The 17,937-nt window shown below is 36.3% G+C and overlaps 2 protein-coding genes across 2 annotated transcripts in view; both read left to right on the forward strand.

The window, feature by feature from the left end:
• Nucleotides 1-1,131: 1,131 nt before the first annotated feature.
• LOC124155882 (retinol-binding protein pinta-like) overlaps nucleotides 1,132-17,937 on the forward strand; it is a 28,563-nt gene continuing 11,757 nt past the window's right edge. Inside the window, exon 1 of the mRNA XM_046530050.1 lies at nucleotides 1,132-1,174. The gene's annotated coding sequence lies outside the window, so the exon portion shown is untranslated. The remainder of the gene's footprint in view (nucleotides 1,175-17,937) is intronic.
• On the forward strand, nucleotides 2,215-7,225 carry LOC124155881 (alpha-tocopherol transfer protein-like). The gene is made up of 7 exons (XM_046530049.1): nucleotides 2,215-2,419; nucleotides 4,010-4,157; nucleotides 4,664-4,823; nucleotides 4,929-5,187; nucleotides 6,306-6,416; nucleotides 6,797-6,902; nucleotides 7,006-7,225. Exons 1-7 carry the CDS (start codon nucleotides 2,237-2,239, stop codon nucleotides 7,155-7,157), a joined length of 1,119 nt encoding a protein of 372 aa, XP_046386005.1. The 5' UTR covers nucleotides 2,215-2,236; the 3' UTR covers nucleotides 7,158-7,225.

Raw genomic sequence — 17,937 nt, forward strand, 5'->3', positions numbered from 1 at the left:
AATGGTCGCGAAAGCTCGCTAATTGACAACGCGGAACACGCAACTGCTCCCGAAAGCTTACGATCCCAATGATTCTCGCCGAGAGACACAAGCAAAGCACAATTTAAGTTCTTATAACACTGCTTCAAAAAAAATTTTCAACTGTGATTTCTATTTATATTTTATGTTACTTTTATTTCGGTTTCTGTTATTTATTTAGATTTCGGAATTCACGACATTTTGATTTTTCCATATAGCCTACCTTAGAAATTATTTTGGAAGCTCTCTCAGCGAGAATAATTAGGATCGTAAGCTTTCGGGAGCAGTTGCGTATTCCGCATTGTCAATTAGCGAGGTTTCGCGGCCATTTCAAGTTATCACAAATCTATTCCTATTTCAGAGCAATGGCGGAAGAAGCTGGAGAGCTACAGAGAATGGTTCCTTGAGCAGTAAAACGTGAATGCAGATGAATCAAAGCGTCAAGAGAAAACACTTTCCTACGATGACCTTTTTGGAGTTGACGGCTCCTTCCGAAAATTGACAATCGATTAGAGTAATCACAGTCCTCTGAATATTATCAAAAATAGTAATTTAAATGCCTTTGCACCGTTACTTCCTCCGCATAACTTCTGATGAGTTGCATAGGGGTGAGTGGGGTAATAGCGTACACAATTATGGTGCACGGTATTGCCCCGCCGTACGGTATTACCCCGGTCTCCCCTTTTCACTTCCGATTAGGTATTTATGCTGTCATCACAGACAACAATTTCATATGTTGAGTCCTGCACATTAAGATATCATATAATTGTCACCATAGTTTTTACCTTGTAAACCATAAATACCTAAAAAACATTAATTTATTAATTTTATACAGCTATAGACACTACCAACTCTACCTACCAAAAGAAGAGTAATTGAATTATCACCATAATCAGACTATATTAATTGTTGGATATTGGGAATACCATGATAAATTAATGATTATCTCATTGTATCGCGTTAAGAATAAAATTTTGTTTCTAAAATAAAAGTGCTGAATTATTTAATCGAGCCACCTTATCAACTTTTAGATAATATCAGTGCAAGATATCATACGATTTGAGGCTTATCTTATCTAAAACCACTTCACATGAATCTGCTCTCAGTGTAGAATTTGGGAAAGGAAGAGAAAGCATCTCCTGCACAAGACCAACAGGTGAGTGCACTTGAGCGAATTTATGGAATATACCGGATAAGGTGGTATGAACTACTGACAATCACCGTATTATGCCAGTCCGAGTATTGCAGTCCGTATTGTGCGCACAGCGCCATAGGCGGAGAGCAAAGCTAGAACCTTGTTGTGTTGAACCAGCTTGTTGAGATTTGACGTCTCGGTAGTTTAACTGGCTAAAGTACTCGATCGGAAATCGGGGAATACAGGCTCGAATCCCGGTTAAGGCGAATGTTTTTTTTCTCCGTGGATTTTTCACACATTTTGTGCATTGCGGGTGACTCCGTAAAGTTATCACCGCGGCTAGTCCCGGTACACTCAGATTACTGGATTCCTGAATACCTGAAGACGATTGGCGAGTTGCGAATCGTGACAATGGTAAGAGATATGAAGTAACCCACCCGTAGTGAAACCCGAGAAATGTTCACGGGCATCGCTCGCAGGGTAAAAACCAGACGCTACGTTCTTGGCGCCTATCGTTAAAATAGGAAAAATACCAAGTTTCTTGCCACTATTACTTCATTGTCTAAGTAGCCCAAATCCCTAACTAAATGTCCATTTCACATAAATGTTACACGCGACCTTTACAGTAAAGTCCGTTTTACACGGTGCACGTACTTTCCCAATCTGACGTGTGTTCGAAGGAGCAGTCAAAATTTGTGTCGCGGAAAGCGGTGAATTGCTAGAAAACATGCGAGAATGCGTGCCTGTGAGAATTGGCAAAATAGTCCCTGTTCTAATTTATTTCATGCATTCGCGCAATTCCACTCCATTTCATAAATTAATGCAGTCCTAACCTGCGCAATTCCGTGCTACGTGTAAAACGGCCTTAAGACATCTTCCCCAAAAATTCATCCAATCCATTTAAAAGGACAGTGGTTGTCTCCGACGTCATCTACTTTGAGGGATATTGTAAATTCGGCATTCCAAGGCCCACTTTTTTTCGCGTCAGCCACAGGTGACGACAAACGCTCGTCGATGAGTTCAATCTTCATTCCGCCCGCCTTGTTTTTATGTGGCTGATTGCGTTATCTTCATTTCCAAACTATGCAAAGTGAAATGCAACACACTCACATGGGTTGCATATTACGAGAGTTACCTCGGAATCGGGGAGACTATTTCGCCTCGAGTATTCCCAAGGAGCTACAAGTAATGACGAGGATATCATTGGTTACCACCGCGCGGTCCATAGCGGAGGGTATGCTGCTTAGCGATAGTATGACAATGGCGGTGAGTGACGATACTACTTTATAATAGTTTAGAAGTCAAAGAAACATTTAACTAAGCAATAAAAATGACTTTGCAACGTTTTATTATTTTTTGTTTTATTGCGGTCTCCAAGACCGCACGTCACTGGTTAAGGGTTAAACTCTCCCAGCACATTCCCGCAACACTTAATAATTCCAGCACACTTCCCCGAACGCTTCCGTTACGACTGGGTGGGTTTATGGCGGGGACGGTAAAAAAACAACATTTCGTTAATGACGCCTGAACCCTAAATTTTGCTTTACAACCGGAAGAAACAGGTAATTTTGCTCATGTAGTTTAACAGAAAATTTCCATGGGAATTCAGGTGACAACTTCCGAGTATGAAACAAATGAACCAAAAAATAAATATGCTAAGCCATTTATGCCATATTTTGGCAAGAAATTGTTAGCGAACCTCAGAGTCAGTTTCCGCACCCTAACTACGAGTAAAAAAGTCTACAAAGAAGAGCATCAAACGCCTCAGGATTATTCCAGGCCTGCCTTTTGACCTGACTTAGGCCGTAACATGGTACAAAATATGAAGGTGAAAAAAACAACTTTCGCTGAATAGAAGAAGTTCTGGAGTGAAGAGGAAGGCATGCCGCTGGAGCTTGAAAGAGAGAGAGATGAAGAGATAGAGGGTGAGGGTGAAAGAGGGAGAGAGAGGAGGTGAGAGAGTAAGAGAGAGAGAGGGAGGGGGTCAGGAGCCTTCCTATGAGAGCAGTGCCAAGGGGAAAGAAGCTACAACAATAATCATGCTTGAAATTGACAAAAATCTTGCTCCCGGATAAAGAGCCTAGCATTATTATACAACGTATGATTTTGAAGTATGCTTTATTGCATAGAAGAAGGATGTAACTTTGAGGGGACTAAAAAATCTCTTTTGTGTTTGCTTTCTACGTTGCAGAAGTAGGAGGAGAAAATCAGATCTAATTTTCGTCATATCTATGCAAATTACTATTAATATTACGAAATTACCAAGATTTAAAATACAGAAACGTGCCACTTGCCTAGATTTTGCATTCGTTTTTTAATGATATACATTAAAAATGACCCTTATAAAGGTAATAGCAAATTCACAATTGGCCGCGTCAACACAGCCTGCAAAAGCTGCTTTTTACTGGGGGATAGAACAGCCTTAAGTAATAAATCATTAACTTAACACAACCTCTTCTCACAAACATTACAGTATTTCATGCCAGAAAAAAACATTTAGAATGAAAAACTTACATTCTGGTGTCCTTGCTGCCTCAAAATTAAATTTAAAAACAATACCAATTCAGGGTGGCAAGATGATAGAAATATGCAAGGTATGCAGATAAGGGAGTGTCTATCTCAAGATAGACTTCACTCCATTTGAATTACCTTATATTTCTTACATAACTGAGAGATAACAAATCAAGGAGAGACAGACAACAATTGATAAATCAGTATGATGTTCATTACTAAAGTGTACCATGATATCGTGTGAAAAAACAACCACAGAGTCATGTGTACTACTAAATAAGTATCTTCCGCATGAATATGTGCAATGCAACAAAAAATACTACTAAAAGTGCACAAATTTTGCAGAAAACCATGCCTGACATCAGACCCTTATCTGAAGACTTACAGGAAATAGCAAAGACTCAACTTAATGAAGAGCCAAAAAGGATTGAAGATGACTTGAAGCATATAAAAGAATGGCTCTCAAAACAGCCACACATTACGGCTAGAACAGGTGAGATAATAATATGTACATATTTTTTTTATGGATAACATACATTGGAGGGCAATATGCCCATTTAAAAGATGGAACAGCTTATGCAAAAAAAAAGGTATAATTATAAAAATATGTAATCCACTTAAGGCTGCAAGTTATAGTTTTTGGTTTAGAGTTACAAGAGCACTGCACTTTTAAAAATTAGCCTGCTATTAGTGATTTATATAATGATTAATACCTCACATGTCCTCAGTCAGACATCATCTGACTCTGATTTTCCTGGACGATTCCTATGTTAGATCACACCTAAAATATTTTCCCCAGATCATTTTCCAGCCCTGCAACTAAAGGAATATTTGAGATAGGATGAGCAAAAGCCAACAAATAGTGTATAACACCCGAGGTAAAAATGCATGAGAGCTCGAGAGTATGGAGGAGAAAGAATAATTGAATTGGAAATGGTTGAATGTGAATCTATAACCATGTATTTTCAATCCAATAACAAATTAAATTTTATTTTCTAGATGACCAGTTCTTGATAGCTTTTCTACGAGGATGTAAATACAGCTTGGAACGAACAAAGGAAAAACTTGACTACTTTTACACATTCAGGTCAACACTTGGAACATATTTTAATGACAGAAATGTCTTTGCCACAATAGCACAAAAAATTTTAGATTTGGGGTAAGAAAAACTGATATCTTTACAAGTCATGGTTAACTACCTAATTTTATGTGCCACAGTGAACACATAAAAAATTATTGAAACATTGAAATCATTTTTTACTAGTGTCATGCTACCATTGCCAGAACCAGATGACCAGGGAAGAAGAGTACTTTTGCAGAGGGTTGGGATACATGACCCAGATGAAATAAAATTTACTGATGTCTTCAAAGTGAACTTCATGCTTTTGGATTATATGATCATGAAAGATGACAGATTCATTACTGCTGGAGTTGTCATTCTACTTGATATGAGTCATGTAACATTGGGGCATGCTGCACAAATGACTCCAACAGTCGTTAAGCAAATCATGAAATGCTCTCAGGTATGTGGCGGCTACACCAATACAGCATTTCTATTTGGTTTATTCAAAACATCATATTCAATTTTTAATGTTTCTTGGAATGATTTTTAAATTTTTATAAACCGTAGGTAGTCCCCAAATAATTAAATGACCAAAGAGGTGAAATATTTTGTGTTGATTCAATGTTTTGGAGAATAGGTCTTGGAAGACTTTGAATCAATGTTAAACATAGAGGCCAAGAAAAGAAAAAAATCTTAATTTTTATAAAAATCTTTTCATATTGTTTGATCACATCCTCATCTTGAACATTAACTCATTAAATGTTAAATTAGGATGGCAAATATACCCATAATCAACTCAGTGGAAATTTCTCAGGATGAAATGAAAAGAAATTGATTTTTTTCCCAAAATATCACAATGCCGAGAGAATAAAAAGGAAAAGGAGAATACAGACATTTATTCCTCCAACCAAAGAAAATTGCTCTGAACAGAACTGGGGATACACAAAAATGGCTACACAACTTGAGATTAATACTAGAAACCCCATCTCATAGACCATATGTCTTTAACCCGCAACCTGCCGCTAATTTATTGTGCCCCCTAGATGCTGAAGTTTATATTTTATCTCTGCGCACCTGTAAATGACACTCTGATGACCAAATAAACCGTGTCAAAAATCGCATTTGTTGATTGAATTTTTTAACCAATAAAGATTATGCACTTTGAAAATATGTTTTTTGTGAAAAAAAATCCAACTTTGGCTCTTGCATTAAAAAAGGTTGAAGATCCCTGGCTTAGACTGAGGAATCACTCAAAATAACTAAATTTTCTTTGAATGTTTGGAAGTAAATTTCTTAGCTTTTCTACAAAAACACACTTTATTGCCGACTAGTTTCGGTTACACTGTACCATTTTCAAGACTAGTGAAAATGGTACAGTGTAACCGAAACTAGTCGGCAATAAAGTGTGTTTTTGTAGAAAAGCTAAGAAATTTCCTTCCAAACATTAAATATGGAATTCTACAAAGTAAAGGCCTCAACAATTCAGTGCAAATTTTCATTGTGCTGTATATTACTTGAGGTAAAATAACAAAAGCAATTGAGATGCCAAAACTTTTTTTTTCAACAATCATCATTTAGGAAGGATACCCAATCAGGCTTAAGGCAGTCAATTACATCCACACACCACCAGCTTTTGAAACAATATTCAATCTCTTTAAATCTTTCTCGAAAGAGAAACTAAAAAACAGGGTGAGTACATTGTACATTCCTATTTCTTAATATTTCTATGTATTATGAACACCTCCTGATCATGAATTTCGTTAATTTGTCACGAGCACTTGAAAAGATGATTATTTTGTACTACTATTAAATTTCAGCATTTTTTTTACCTTTGTACAAATCTTAACTTAAGTTTTGCAGAAATATAAAGAAAGTTAAATATTTACTTTTAAAATGAGGAATAATATTAAAATTGGTAGCAAGAGATTTTTTTATCTGCTCCACAAAAAAAAAGAAAAAAGATCTTTTTTGTAGAAGAAATATAAATAAAAGATTGGAGAATATGTAACTGAACACTTTGAAGGCTATTTATTTATTGAAAAACCGTAAATAATAGAAACTTTTCTCAGTTACATGTCCATGGAGAAGATATGGATTCTTTGTACAAAAATGTACCCCAAAGATTACTACCCAAAGAATATGGAGGAGAAGCAGGCACATTAGATGAATTAACAAGTAGGTGCTTTTGTATCTTATGGGAAAGGTGGAGAAAGAATATTCCTCCTGTTTTTAAATTAAAATTTTTTCCATCTACAATGTTTGTTTTTCTTCACCACAGAATATTGGAAAAAAGAAATGGAAAGTATGAAAGAATGGTTCCAGGAAGACGAAAAATTCAAGTCTAATGAAGCCAAGCGGCCAGGGAAGCCTAGGACATACGAAGACTTATTTGGGGTCGAAGGTTCATTTAGACAGTTATCAGTAGACTGATATTTCCATCACCTCTCCACTCTATCAATTTTAACTCTGAATCAATAAAGACTCATTTAAAAATTGAATTATTTCACTTAACATTGACTATTGTGACAGTCAGCGAGAATATTTTCACATCAAAAAATTATAACAAGATATTCAGCTGATAAGAAGTACATACTGATCATCTAAAAAAAGGGCAATCATTACCCAGATAACACGGCATTTGTATTACATCTGTATTACATCAATAATACACAAAAAATACGTGCCCAAATACATATGTATAAGATGGAATACGATCGTATTACATCGGTATATTTCACGTAGAAGTGGTTCAAAAGTCCCTATGGATGTATGTATTCGTGCGTATTACAAATTGGAAATCTGAATACCCATACATGAATTATACATATGTATACAATGGAATACAATCGTATTACGTCTGTATATTTCACGTAAAAGTGGCTCAAAAGTCCCTCAGGATGTATGTATACATGCGTATTACAAATTGGAAATCTGAATATCCTTACATGAAATATACATATGTATCTGCAGGCCCTCGTACACGAATTATACATATTGATTTTGTGACCCACATCCACTTAATATCAATATGGATCAAACGGATGAATAAATATAAGGAAACCAGAACATACAGATAATAAAACATTTATTCAAAGAGAAAAATAAAATAATACACACAAATAACAAGTGTGGCCATGAATATTGATAACAAGCATTAAGGGCCAGCAATCAGTAGGTGAAACTTACAAAAACTTACTTACTTGTTAGTTTTAAAAAATGGCACAAAGATAAATCAAGTACAAACAATGGTTTGAGTTGGAAAATAAAAAAAAATGTTAGCACGGAACAAGCGTTGTAACCCATTGCACAAGAAGAAACCTGAATTCAGGAAACCAACTCTGCACAATTAGCCACTTTCTGAAAGGAGAAAAGAAGAAGTCAAGTTTAAAAGTCATGCAAAAATATATCTTTTTGTAAGATCTGAGTAGGAGCTCAAGGCCTTTCAATTTTTTTTTTTTTTTCAATTCATATAGGCAGTCAGTATTCTGTGAAGTCTGTAATTTTAGTACTAATTCTGTATTCTGAATGCAAATGAAAGTTTGGCTTCTCTGCTAGATTCCAGACATAAGTTTTAAATTTTTTCATTTACCAATTATGTCGAGGTCCCAGCTAGCACAGATTTGACCTTGTCCTTTGAGAAATCAAATATTTTGGGGATATGCTTTCATTTTACAAATTAATAGCCTTTCTCTTAAGAAGAATGAGAAATATGAGAAAAGATCATATGGCTACTTTTAAATATAAATTAACTAGGAAAACGTGAATCCATTGGTATGCTTATTTAGTACATGATACTAATATATTAGTACCATGATTTAGTAGCGGATGACTCACACAGAAAAAATATAAACTTGTGATATCAAATTTTCAAACAAATAAATTTCATACATAACCGATAATTTCAGGCTTAACTTTAAGAAACCTCTCCATTATGGTTAAAAAAAAAAATTTCCCTCAAAGCTTACCTCGGTATTAACAATTCCACCTGGTCTTCTGACTTTGCTTCGTCGTCTTTTCCGTAATCCATTCTCCTCTTGTCCAGGCCAAGCTATTTACATCGTCGCCTGCTGGGTATGCGCGAAAGAGCATGAAAAGAAAATTATAATTAATAAATTTGGCCCGTACGCACCTTTTTCTTACATATAATGAAAAACTTTCGCATGAAAATTACGTATTTATCTTGTGTTAATAATAATGACGAAATGCACCTTAATTGACTGCATTTCAAGATGAAAGAAATATTACATTTTGCTTTAAGGGAACCGATATTACACGACCAATACTTCTTGTTCGTTAAATAATTAGAAGTAGAGGGCAAAACCGCTCGGAACCTCGAGGAATCTATTAGTGACAAGGCTACGCTGATAAGTCTAAGGTCAAAGATGTTATGACTAAAGCATAGGATAACTAGGAATGCAAGAACTACAATACAGTAGGTTGTGGTAATAAACAGCGATAAAACAACTTACACGTGAACGAAAACATTCCTTTAAACAATTTTTTCTGCTCTTAATTAAGAGAAGAAAAAATGTAACTTCAGCCGCGAAGCACGGAATTACTATACGACGCATAATCTATTAATTTATACGTACAAGATTGACATTACTATGTTTTACCATATAACTTCAATGGACACCAGTCTCCTCGATACATAACTCAACAAAAAAGGAAAACAATAGCCAAACATAAAATAATTACCTCTATTGGCGCAATGTGTTGACCACATTGCGCCAATAGTTGTATCCAAATATACTCAAATAACATAATTAATGTAGTCTATGTAGGCGTACAATACAATAAAAGATAAATCATACCTTACCTTAATAATCCAGTGACAGGAAACTGCTGGAGCTGGCTTGCACGAATCGCAATAATGTGTGGGATTGAAGCACATTTCCAGCAAAACATAGCTTCGGGTTAAGCACACCATCCACACGCACCGGTTATCGAGGATTAAAACACTATGTCAATTCTTCCAATAAGTATAATAATACAAACAAATATAAAATTAACCATACATCAGTGGCTAGTTAATAACGGATTTCCTTTTGTTTAGTAGCGTAGATGCCGGAGTTCCTCCTACAGCACGTTCTCGTAGTCTCGAACGAAATGCCGAGGTTTACTGTCAACGAGATTATAACTGTATCCCACTCACTTTCCTAGCGACAGTGAGCCGCGGAATTGAGAATTTAATTTTTTGTCTATACAGTTACATTAAAATATTGTTTAAAAAATCAAACTTCGCTTTTACTTTTGATCTGTGCAAGTACTATGTTTTGTAGTTTTCATGTATTGTTAACCATTTTTCCATGTGTATATTTCGCGGAAAGAAACTGAATTTTACATATGTAATACTTCTGTATTTCGCGTGCATTTACAAATTAACATAAATAGCCGCCATCTTTACTACCCTTGCTCACATCGACCAGTATATGATTTATTTTTAAGCTTTCTGGGTATAAATTCGAATGGATGAATGATCATTAAAATAGGGAAATCTGGCGTTTGCTGTGAACATATTATTTCTGGTAAAAATGTTTATGAACATTTCGCAAGACGCCACGAAAATCTACCTCCCAAGTATTACAGAAAATATACATAATGTATATTTTGTGTATTTTTGACCACATTTACATATGTATTTCCTCTGTATTCATACATATGTAAAAGTGGTATGTGTTACACGATAAATACATTTGTATTTTTGTGTATTTTTGACCACATTTACATAAGTATCCAAATTTCAAAAATACACAAAAAATACAAATGTATTTATCGTGTAACAAGTGCCACTTTTACATATGTATGAATAAATAGGAAATACATTCAATAATACATATGTACTACAGATGTAATACATAACAAAAATATATATGTATGTATCCCATGAAAATACAATATATATACATATGTATATCGAAATGTGTGTTGTTGGGGTAAATTTATCAAAGTTTTCAATGGACTAAAACAATGGTTGGAACCCTGGAGGCAACTGGAGGCAACGTGTTAATAGGAACACCAAACGGGATTATGTCACGAAAAATGTGAGCAATTGTCTATGAATATTTGGGATATTTTAAAACTTATTTTTTATTTCAAAGTAATTTTGTCTGTAACTTCAGATGGTCATAAGTACAGAGGTAAATGAGCAAATGATTACATGCATCTACGAAAATTCTATACATTTCAAACAGGGCAGCATAGGTATTTAGAATGGTGGGTACCACAAAATAAAGAGGAACAAATATTCTCACCTTCCAGTAAAGCCAAGGAAGTACGAAGTGCAAGAGATCCTTCATCATTCAAATCTGCATTCATTCGTTGCTAGATGACAGCAGACATAGCGAGTCACTGGAAAGATAAAATTACCTAATAAGCATCGATCTACTTCACATGGAACTTCACCTGTGTACATGCTCCAATTTTCATCTACATCTACATGATGACCTTCTGGCCATATTTAGGGTGTTTGGGTGGGAAAAACTATATGAGGTACCTCTCCTGTCTTGCAAAATTTCCTTCTTGAAAAATTCATACTATCTTAAACATTGGGGTCATTGTGCCTGAACGTGCCGCAATGCCATTCCGGGACTGGTTAACAAAAGACATATTGGGCAAATAGCACTTTTATCAATTTTGTTGCTTCAAAATTTCTAATATATACATTTGTAGTTAGAGGTGGGTCGGTTCCAGTACCCGTCTCTCGGTTCTGCCGGATCTTGGCCGGTGAAACCGGTATTGAGAACCGATCGCATAAAGTCGGTACTTTGGAACCGGCTCGGTATGGTCGCAAGGATTTGAATTTGGCGCCCAAACCGAAATGGTCTGCAGCTTATTCAAGGCCAAAAAGTGAAAAAAAAAAGACTTTCCGATTGCATGCGGTCCACGTTTTTTGCTTTTAGTTAGTCGCTCTCGCCAACTTTGTAGCATTTCCGTAGCCGCGGCCGCTACGGAATAGTAATTACAGGAGTTCTTCGACATAAGAGCAAGATACGTTTCGAGAACTTGTTCGTAAGTTGATAAACCTGTGCAAGGCAACGAAAAGTGTTGTTATCCTGCGGAATGCAACACTGCATTACGATTACAGAAAAGTTTCTCGGGTTTTCTACCGGTTGATGTCGTCCATGTCTCACGACGTTTCGATCCGCGACTTGCTGATCATCCTCAGGGGATCTTCTGAAGAATTTCGGAAGAATTTCGGAAGATCCCCTGAGGATGATCAGCATGTCGCGGATCGAAACGTCGTGAGACATGGACGACATCAACCGGTGGAAAACCCGAGAAACTTTTCTGCAACTTATACGCCGGGAAAACCTAAGATCATACTGCATTACGAATTTGCGTTATCTCACGGCCGCTCAGTTAATCCATGGTGTCCCTGTACCGGCGTGTTGAGTTGTAGTTTATTGTCGAGGCGATAAGAACTGTGACAGTGAAGCATACGAACAATTTGCAATTGAAGTAAAAATTTAAGCTACATCGCAAATACAGATTATATTTTGAACTGACTCACAAATTACAAAAAATTAACGGATGCTGTCGTCAGATGTCGGAGTTTCACTATTATCACATAAGCGCGGCTCTTCAAAATAAACGTCGAGCACTACCCTTTTCAGTGAATGCCTATTTAGTACTGCAGGAAATATTTCTTCCATAAAACAATAGATTAGACCAAGATGGGGTAAAAATGTTGAAATTTTTTAAATAAAAACGAGGAGAAAGAACCGGTGGTTGCCTGATGTGATTTGACATATTGATCGACCATGCATTCTTTAACGTGTTATTTACTCTTTTTTGCTTGGCAAATAAAATTATGGAGACGATCTAAAGTTTTTTTACGCAGCTTTCCTGCTAATATACATCTCTAGTGAAATTATTTTCATTCATTTCTTGTGGTCGTTCATTTAAATTTGCCATTAATTCAGAAAATACGAGTCCATCGTTGGAACCGAGTATCGAGAACCGATGGAGGAGAACCGGACCTCTACCGAGAACCGGAAAAATTCAGGAACCGACTCATCCTTATTTGTAACCAAAACAAAAAAATGTAATAAAATGTAAATAATAACTTGCAATAAAAAAACACACAGAGGAATATTTCACTTCCAAAGAAAGTTACGGAAAGTGCGTTCCAGCACCGCTAATTTTGCCATGACGTCACTGATCTTAACCCTTTCACTTCTAACTACTAGGAGGGCGATTTTTAGGCTGAGACTCTTCACCCAGGAGTTAAGTCCACCAAGGAGTGAGCTTGGACCATTTTTATACGTAATATTTTCACATTTCAGTTTCTCAAATAATTTTACAATTTTGAATACATAATGAATAGGTTAAGACGGAATTGATATTTTTGCTTTTCCTAGCCTCTATTATCCATTCTTGTCATAAATTTTCTCCTTTCCCCAGAATTTGAGGATTTTACTAAACAAGATGATTTTCAGATGCGCCATTCTCCCTTTTTGGAACTATAAAACTACCTCCAAAGAACTTCTCCATAGCCAACTTAAAAAGAGTTTTAACTTAACATTTAAAAAATATTAAGAAGGGAAAAAGTTGAAAAGCGATCCACCCTTTTTCATATATCCTGGCGTAGGTTTCCGCGGCGTTGCTCATGGTCAGTGCTGATTTTTTCATATATCATACATTGAAATGAGAAACATATCAACCACTATTAAGGAGTTGAGAGACTTTTCCACTTGCATGAATAGTGCCACTACATGATATGACATAATTTTTTGCATTTTTGAAACAATTCATGAGCATATTGGTACATTTTTATTACAACCTCACCAATTCAATTCTCTGCGAAGCAATCCCAATGTAATAAAAAGGTATCTCTATACATACATAAATATTAGGAAAAAAAATTTCAGAAATGGTTTCTTACAAGCCAATGCAAATTATTCATGAAAAATAAAAGTTTAATCTCATGTCAAAGCACAAGTTTATTGGATGACAACAGAAATTTCTCTTTAGTAAGTAATAAATAAAAACAGAGTGATCATCGTGAGTCTTGCGTGGTTTGACCTTGGAACAATGGCAATTGGAAAAGATTAAAATATTGAATATTTAAGATAATCTACACTAAACACAAAGTAAATTTTTAGGTAGCTGATAGAATTATCTTGTAAGTTCCCTTCGGAAAATGCTGAGTTGAAAAAATGTTTCGCTCAACGTATCACTAAACCTGATGGGAGCGATTTTCAAGAGATTTTTTTTCTCTTGAAAAACAGTAGGAGCAGGGGCGGTCTGGCCAGGTCGGCCTATGCCAAGGGCCCCGAGCTTAGGGGACTCCCACAAGGCTCGCGTCTAACGTGAAGCGTATATGAACGGTGCAATAGGGTGGTTTCCAATTATTTTTTCATTGCCTAAATCGAAAGATTATTACTCCTGGAGTACGTATTTCACGCTTTTAGATTTTTAAATGACGATATCTATTTTTCGCGATTAAATGAAAAGTGAAAATTTTCAAGCTCGCGAAAACGCGACAGCTAAGTATGAATGCCGGGAAAATTTCGTGTGACGTCGTTCTGGTTCCCGCTGTCGCAAGGTAACCTTGGGACGAGGATATGTGCACCGGTACGATGCAGGCTGCTAGCAGGTAGCAGAGTACCCTGCAAGCAGGAAGCGCTTGGCTTAAATAAGGATTATTAATACCCTATCTAACGAAGGAAACTTTCCGACCTTAGCCAGTTTTAATAGGTGATTAGTAAGACATGTTTCCCTGAGCTCTGTGCCTCATGCATGCATTGGTAATCTCAGACGACGTAAAACTCCTGACTACTCGTATAGCATCTAGGTCTTTGTGACGTCACGTGGAGTGGCATCGCATGTGCGCCAATCAGGCCTTTTTCAAATGCTGTTAAAATTGACCATTGCCATTCGTCTGAACTGGGATTTCTAAAACCAAATACATAATTTGTATATTATGAATACACTAATGGTGGGTAACGAATCGCAATCAATGCCTTTAGTTTTCTTTGATGAAGGAAACTACCCTATTAAAGAAAGTCTAATTACTTGAACCAAAGTTTTTTTGCAAATGCAAAATAATACTTTTTCACCAGTTGCTTTCTTTACAACATGCTATAGTCTGTATACCGTACGGTGGCGCACAGGCCCGCCAGCTACCTGAGTCGGTCCTTTCCTCCACCCAGCACTCGTTGGTATACAGATTATATGTTTAAACAGATTATATATAAAAAATAAAGGTGTGGAAAAATAAAAGAGAACCTGATGCTTGTTCGAAAGGGTTATTTTAGGGTTTTTTTTTAGATTTCAGTGCAGTTTCAAGGAACTAATTCACTAAATAGATAATAGAAACATAATACATAATTTAATTTTTAAACTGTAACTTTTTCACACATCACAGTATATTTTCCTGACGAAATCACTATTTCCATTAACTTTTATGTATTTGTTAAGAGCCAGAATAGTGTCAAAATCCATTTACGGGTATGCAATTTCCTAAAACTTTCCGGGGGAGGACTTCCAAATCTCCCGGAAAGGGGGGCCTACCATTAGCCCCAGTCGAGGTCCCCCAATGACCCCAGACCGCCCCTGAGCAGGAGTGAAATGTTGAGCGAAAAATGTTTTCGACGCAGCATTTCCCGAAAGGAACTGATAAGATAAATAAAAGAAGTTGCGAAAATGTTCAGAAAAAAATCTATTAGAATTCCTTGCTCTTGATTATAGACACCATGCAATAATGAGTAGTTGAGTTGGGTTTTTTATCCCACTGGCCCCGTGACCTTCTCCTTCAGTATCTAAAATATACTAATTGAATACTATCAGCTGAATTAAAGCAATTAGTACACTTGATGAGGATTCATACAAATTAATATGAGCACAATTAAAATTGCACGGTAATTTCTCTTAAATCAGTTCATTCTCAGTCATGCTATAAAAACCGGGCAGAAATCAATTCCATGCGTTATGTAATGGACGAAAATAATACAATTCTCTCAAGGTATTAAAGCACTCGCCTTCCATGCAAAAAAAACAGTAACTTATGCAATGTGGAGCTCATGATATATTTGCAACATAATCATTTCTTTAGAAATATTTTGTAGACTCCCTTGCCACTAACCTAACCTCTAAGTAGCCAGGCATATGATTACAACATTTCTTTCCCAGTTCTTTTTTCGTAGTCTCTAAGCCCATGGTATCTTGATGGACTTAGATCAATTAAATAGTTAATTTAAGCGTTTTTTTTTCCAAAACTTCTCCAAAAGATGTGCATGCCCCTTTTGGAAAAAATCAGCTATTGAATTTCCAAATATTCAATTGATTATACCAATATTCGATAGAAAGTATGAATATTCAACTGAATATTAGGAAATTTAATTGAATTCGAAGAAAATATTCAACTGAATTTTCCAAAGTCAGTTGAATTCTATAATATTCCATTGGTATCATATGTATCCAATACGAAATCTCAATATTCAATCGAAAGGTCTCGGTTCGAATTCATTATCACGATTATTGCAAACCATCAATGACGGGTAATGAAGTGATCACACAATTTAAAACTACTATCACGACTTTTATGTACGTTTAATCCTTACTTCCCTTATAAAAAAATAGCGGGCATAGTGCCGGCACCTGCCTGGGGAAGATCACAAACGACAACAACCCCGATTCCGTTATAATGTTTACGTGCACGTGGTTGACTGAATTGTGGTTAATTTTTTGCTTGCAGAGAAAACATTTATTAATATCAGTATTACGAGGGTAAACTTAAAAATAAGGTCTCCTTAGTCGTTGTGTCGCAGCATGAAGGGCTGGGCGCAATCCGCCAACACCACCGTGTTCCTTGTTTCCTGCACTACCACTCTCAACCTAGGAAGAAATAGGGTAGTTTCCTATTTTATTTTATCACCTAAATCAAAATATTATTACTCCTGGAGTGTGTATAACACGCTTTCAGTTTTATAAATGACGATATCTATTTTTCGCGATAAAATTAAAAGTGAAAATTTTCAAGCGCGCGAAAACGCGACGGCTAAGTATGAATGCAGGGAAAAGACCGTGTGACGTCATTCTAGTTCCGGCTGCCGCTGTGTGAAGCCACCTTGGTGCGAGGCTATTAGCGCTGATACGATGCAGGCTGCTTGCAGGTAGCGCAGTACCCTGCTAGCAGGTTGCACATGGCTTAAAGGATTATTAATACCCTATCAAACGAAGGAAACTTTCTTGATTGAAGCCTTCGCGGCTCATGATGATTAAAAATAACTCACATTCGGGTGTATGCCGCGTGTCGTAGTGGAGATTGCCCCGTCGTTTCGCGACCGACTGCTGGTCACTTTTTCAACGGAATAATGTTGGGATTGGTTTTTTTGCTGCTGTTTTTTTATATATTTCAGGTGGGAGGATGGGCGGATGGTGTGAGGAGTGGCGCAGCCACGGTGGGGGTTAAAAATATTCAAAAAATCATGAATTTGCAAAATATTTCTTTAACAGATGAAGTTTTTTCGATTATGAAAAGTTTTAAATTAATTTTTTTAAACCCTCTACTTAGAACACAGTTTTTCATAAATTTTCCCCCCTGGTTTTGGAACCCCCCCGATCGAAATTCCTGCCTTCGCCACTGTGGTGAAAGTTGTGGTTCTGTTAACCATAGCAGAGATTTCGCTTTAAGATGACTATTCAAGATTGTTAGAACCAGGGCCGGTCTTAGGGCGGGGCGACCGCCCCGGGCCCCGCGCTTCGGGGGGCCCCGCGTTCGTGAAAAAAAATTAAAATATACGATAGTTTTGAAAACGCAATTTCAACAATTACTGTATTGTTAAGCCCATGCCAGACAAAAAATAATATTATGAAAAAGGAATATTAATGCAGTATTTTTATTAATTTATTACCATTTTGACCTGCATGTGAAATAAAAATCTTTTTTCATTTTACAGTAATTGCTTTAGGCTTACAACTAATTAACTTTCATAATCTAACTTATAAAAATACGTACCTATTGAAAAAGCGCGCTTTTTATGTTTATTTTACGTTATAATTTTATGAATAAATATAATTATAAATTTTATTTGTATTATACTATTTTGAACTCAACTGCGTGATGGTATCATAACGGCGTAATTACGAAGTCTGAATTTGGAAGGGGAACACATACTTAGCCAGAGAGTGGTAGGGATTCAAAATGCTCGAGTTTGTAGATGGGGTATACAGTTTAATATTTTAAGTGAAGGGCCCCGCACTG

Source organism: Ischnura elegans, chromosome 3 (genome assembly GCF_921293095.1).
Source record: "Ischnura elegans chromosome 3, ioIscEleg1.1, whole genome shotgun sequence".
NCBI lineage: Eukaryota > Metazoa > Arthropoda > Insecta > Odonata > Coenagrionidae > Ischnura > Ischnura elegans.

Excerpts from the sequence above, each read along its gene's own strand:
- LOC124155881 (XM_046530049.1), top strand. The coding sequence starts at position 2,237 with ATGCAAAGTGAAATGCAACACACTCACATGGGTTGCATATTACGAGAG. Across the intron at positions 2,420-4,009 it reads GCGATAGTATGACAATGGCG|AAAACCATGCCTGACATCAG; the intron begins GTGAGTGACGAT and ends CAAATTTTGCAG. Across the intron at positions 6,417-6,796 it reads AAGAGAAACTAAAAAACAGG|TTACATGTCCATGGAGAAGA; the intron begins GTGAGTACATTG and ends AACTTTTCTCAG.